Source organism: Triticum dicoccoides, unplaced genomic scaffold, assembly GCF_002162155.2.
Source record: "Triticum dicoccoides isolate Atlit2015 ecotype Zavitan unplaced genomic scaffold, WEW_v2.0 scaffold168554, whole genome shotgun sequence".
NCBI classification, from domain to species: Eukaryota; Viridiplantae; Streptophyta; class Magnoliopsida; order Poales; family Poaceae; genus Triticum; species Triticum dicoccoides.
Window position 1 is genome coordinate 1 of NW_021220216.1, and position 4,319 is coordinate 4,319.

The window sequence follows — 4,319 nt, forward strand, 5'->3', positions numbered from 1 at the left end:
AGCGCACCAGCCTTGCTCGCTACTTCTCTACTGGTTCTGGGTCCTCTGCCGTAAAGGAAAATGGTATGCTTGTTTCTCGCCATTTTATGCTTGATCCTTATTTCTTCCAGTGATTACTATGCCTCTGTGATCTGTTTTAGAATTAAGTTGGAGACGCCCTGTCCGATGACTTACTATTGCTATAACTCTTATGTTACCCATGCATGTAAGTGTCCTGTTACTGGCTAGTTGTGCCTGTGCTTGCTGTTTGATATTGGTTGCCCCAGATCCTCTAGAAGACCATGCATGCTTCTTCTTTTTTCTCAGTCAGCTTGGGGTATAACAAACAGTATTTTATAATGTGCAGGGTCTAGTACATAGGTATATAACATGAACCATAGTTGATTGGTATGCTTACATTTTTACAAACAAAAGATGACAATGTAGATTAAGTAGATGTGTCATTCTTGTTTCCAGTGCCATTACTCTCTTTACTATTCTTTGTATTCCCACTAGACATGCTTCAGCTGACTGAGTTAATCCCTGTTATTTATATTATGGTGTGGTTTGTCATCTATCTACTTTAGATGTGCCCCTGCTGTTTACTGCAGTCAGTAGCTCTCTTTATTTCTCTGGGAATTTACGTGCACAGTGAGAAGTGTGTGTGTCACTATTGGTGATATATAATCTAGTCCTTATGGTTTCTGCAGGTGTTGAGAAAAGAATTGGAGGCGCCAGATTTTCTCAGTACAAGCAACCTGGGAAAGAGCCCGAGACCTTCAAGGTTATGTCCCTGTAAATTCTGCTCTGTAATTGAAATCCTACCATCTTGTCCTGAGATTCTAATTTCTTGTTCTATTTTTCAGGTGTCACTAGGAGGAGTAAACGGAAGCTCCACTTGTAGAAGAATGCTCATCAACCGTGCCCCAAGTGCTGTTACTGGCCTCAATGGTTCATTGTCATGGTATAGTGTGATTTTCTTGTTACACCGTTGCTGCCTTTACATTTCTGCGTGCCAATGTATCAAAGGATAACCACCTTCAAAAAAGGGGAACATTAACTTGAAATATTTGACAATTAATTAATATAAATCATGAAAAAACCAACCGTATCTTGCAAAAAGTCGTTGCATTCCTCACCACTTTTCAGTCATATACATGAAGAGTGATTTACTTTTCTATAGCACAATAGCTAACCCAGTTTATGATTGGAGTTTTCGTTGTCCATTTAGAGTGGTTCCTATCAGAAATGCGCGATGGCTGTACTCTTTCCTTTATAATGTACAAGAATACCACTTTGAAGGTGTTTGTCTTTTTTGTTGTCCTTTTTCAGTGGGCGAGTAGCTTCAGCAAGGTCTTTCTCAAGTAGTGCAGGTACTCCCGCACCCGCTCTTGGATGTTCGTTTATGCCCTTTGAATCAAATAACATCATTCGATAACCAGAAATTGTGAATCTTGTAACAGATTTGGTATCTTTTTTCGGGCAACTATTATGCCAGAAGGCTGCCTTCCATCCATATCTAAGCATTACAACATATTAGGATTTTTTCCACATCTATTTCCATATAAAATTTCAGGGTAGTTCTCTTTCATGCCGCATCTAAGCATTTTGTTTGCTTTGTACAAAAGTTATAGTATCTTGAATTCTGGGTCCCACATCTCCGCCATCATTTTGGTTCCTGTATCACAATTCTTTGAGAACCCCAATTAGTATAGCATAAGCCAGATCCCATATCAGATGTCCTAACATACTGCTTATTCCAGACCTGCCACCACATCAAGAAATTGGGATGCCATCACTGTCACCTACAATGACTGAGGTATTTGTCATCCAAAGTTATTATTATAATAATGGTTAGATTGAACCCAGAATTTCTGTGTCTCTATTCCTTAAAATTATAGTACAATATGATACTTGTATTGTCTGCAGGGAAACATTGCCAAGTGGATTAAGAAGGAAGGAGACAGAGTCTCACCTGGTGAAGTTCTGTGTGAGGTGGAAACGGTAAGATTCTTCATCTCCAAGTTCCATATTCTTAGTCAGCACATACTTACAGCTGCAGCAGAAGCTAAATAACATCTGTATGCATTTCATCTAATTAGGATAAAGCCACGGTAGAGATGGAGTGCATGGAAGAGGGCTATCTTGCTAAGATTGTTCAGGGTGATGGTGCCAAAGAGATTAAAGTTGGCGAGGTATGCATTTACTGTCCAAAGAACCTATAATTGTCTGCCTATTATTTCATATTGCAGTACTACTGCTTGCATGTTTTGCTGACATATATTGGTTGCATTATGTGGCCTATGATCTTAGGTCATCTGTGTGACCGTGGAAGAAGAAGGTGACATCGAAAAGTTTAAAGATTACAAACCGTCGGCTGCAGATGCGCCTGCTGCTCCTTCAGAATCAAAGGCTACACCAGAACCTGCAGCGCCAAAAGTGGAGGAGAAAGTACCTGCCAAGGCTCCTGAACCAAAGGCCCCAAAGGCCGGAAAAGCTTCTCGATCTGGTGATAGAATATTCGCCAGCCCCCTTGCAAGGAAATTAGCAGAGGATAACAATGTAAGTCTTTATTTGAGTTAGTCTAGGTAGTTGCTGTATGCAGTGCAGTCAATGAAAACATGGATGTGTTCTTTCAAACAGGTTCAACTGTCAAGTGTAAAAGGCACTGGTCCTGATGGCCGTATTCTGAAGGCAGACATTGAAGATTACTTGGGTATGCTATTTTCTCCTCTAATTGCATTCCTGAGATTGATGAATGGTTCTTTGATCTAATCTAGTATCTCTTGCTTGTAGAAACTTAGTATAATGACTGCTTGAGTAAATCTTCAGCATTGACCATTATACAAATTGAATTTTAACTAGACATTTACCTGGCTATGCACTTGATCTTAAATCTTGATGTCTGTTGATTTGGAGGTTTTTTTGGTTGTACTATGTTGTTGACTTGCCGTGTAGTTGTGTGTTCTTGTTAAGTGTGATTTTCTAGAGCTCAGAGAATTGATTTTTGACACATTTAATTGCATGTGCATGCCAAATTAGGTTAACTAGTTATGCAAAATACAGTCTACTACTTACTGACCTTCCAAGCTATGTGGTACATGCTAGTGCATTTCATTTCATGTGTGCTTAGAAAATGGAACTCCGTAGAGCTGGACTTGTTCTCCAAAAGACTACATATATGAGTGTCTATGGTTACAGGATTTTGTAATTAATGCGCATCACATACACTTCTCGTGCTATCTGCTAGCTATCCTAGAGTCCTGCAAATAGCAGCAGTTGGGAGTCGCTGAGCCGGAAACTTTTCTGGAAAAAAAGTTGCAACTCTTACGCGTGTCATCCATACTCCTTTTTGGCCTGTGCTTGCTCGTATCCATGGACAGCATCAACCAAATCAATCCATGTTCAGAAAACCTTTGCATTGTGATCTGAATTAGCTTGACTGATGTTCAAGTTTTGCCACTGAAATTCATTTGTAGTCTGCTGTTGCTCTTTAAGGCGATCACATACACAATTGGATGTCGTAAAGACCTCTATACCCGCTCTCATAAAAAACAACTCCATGCTTTTTATGTGCCATTCTTGATTCTGTTCCTTTTTCTTTTTCATCGCGTGAGTTTTCTACTGCAAAGTGTGGACGAATTGCGTAGTATTCAATTTTTTTACCAGCATTCTATTGAGATCCAAGTAAAATTTCTGAACTAGGCTTGATCCCTTCCTCTAGGGGCATGCAGCCCATTATGTCATGCATTTAGCTTTGCTTCTATTATGTGAATCAAATGGGATCCAACCAGTGTCTAATGATTATTTTTGCTTAACAAATCTTTTGTAGCCAAGGGTGGCAAGAGTGAGTCTTTCGCAGCTTCAGGATTAGATTACACTGATATTCCAAATGCGCAGATAAGAAAGGTATGTTTCAGCATTGAAGAATGCTGCTGAGACTTTTTTTCGTTGATCCTATCTGCCTTGTAGTGTTTTAACTCTTATTCTTTTCAGGTTACTGCAAACCGCCTCCTAGCTTCTAAACAAACCATCCCACATTACTACTTGACAGTTGACACACGTGTCGACAAACTTATCAAGTATGTTTCAGGCCTGATTTTGTAAAACTTGCAGTGGATAATTTTAGTACCGAACTTTTGTCTAAAGAAGAGTTTTTCATTTTGTTGTGCTACAGGTTACGAGGGGAACTGAACCCACTGCAGGAAGCATCTGGTGGAAAGAAGATATCTATTAACGACCTTGTTATAAAGGTACTCACCGGTTCTTATACGTACATTGTTGCCTTGTAAGTCGTATTGGGCTCATGTGGATTCTGTGATCTCCAGTTTTAAATTTAC

General features: G+C 39.6%; 1 protein-coding gene across 1 annotated transcript; it reads left to right on the forward strand.

The window, feature by feature from the left end:
- Positions 1 to 5: 5 nt before the first annotated feature.
- LOC119344434 (dihydrolipoyllysine-residue acetyltransferase component 2 of pyruvate dehydrogenase complex, mitochondrial-like) lies at positions 6 to 4,267 on the forward strand (the record flags this gene model as incomplete). Its single annotated transcript, XM_037614862.1, has 12 exons — positions 6 to 63; positions 690 to 763; positions 846 to 943; positions 1,312 to 1,352; positions 1,743 to 1,798; positions 1,909 to 1,983; positions 2,082 to 2,174; positions 2,293 to 2,541; positions 2,623 to 2,695; positions 3,812 to 3,888; positions 3,976 to 4,061; positions 4,157 to 4,267. Coding segments are annotated over 12 exons (1,091 nt in total), but the record flags the coding sequence as incomplete, so codon positions are not given.
- Between the last annotated feature and the right edge of the window lie 52 nt (positions 4,268 to 4,319).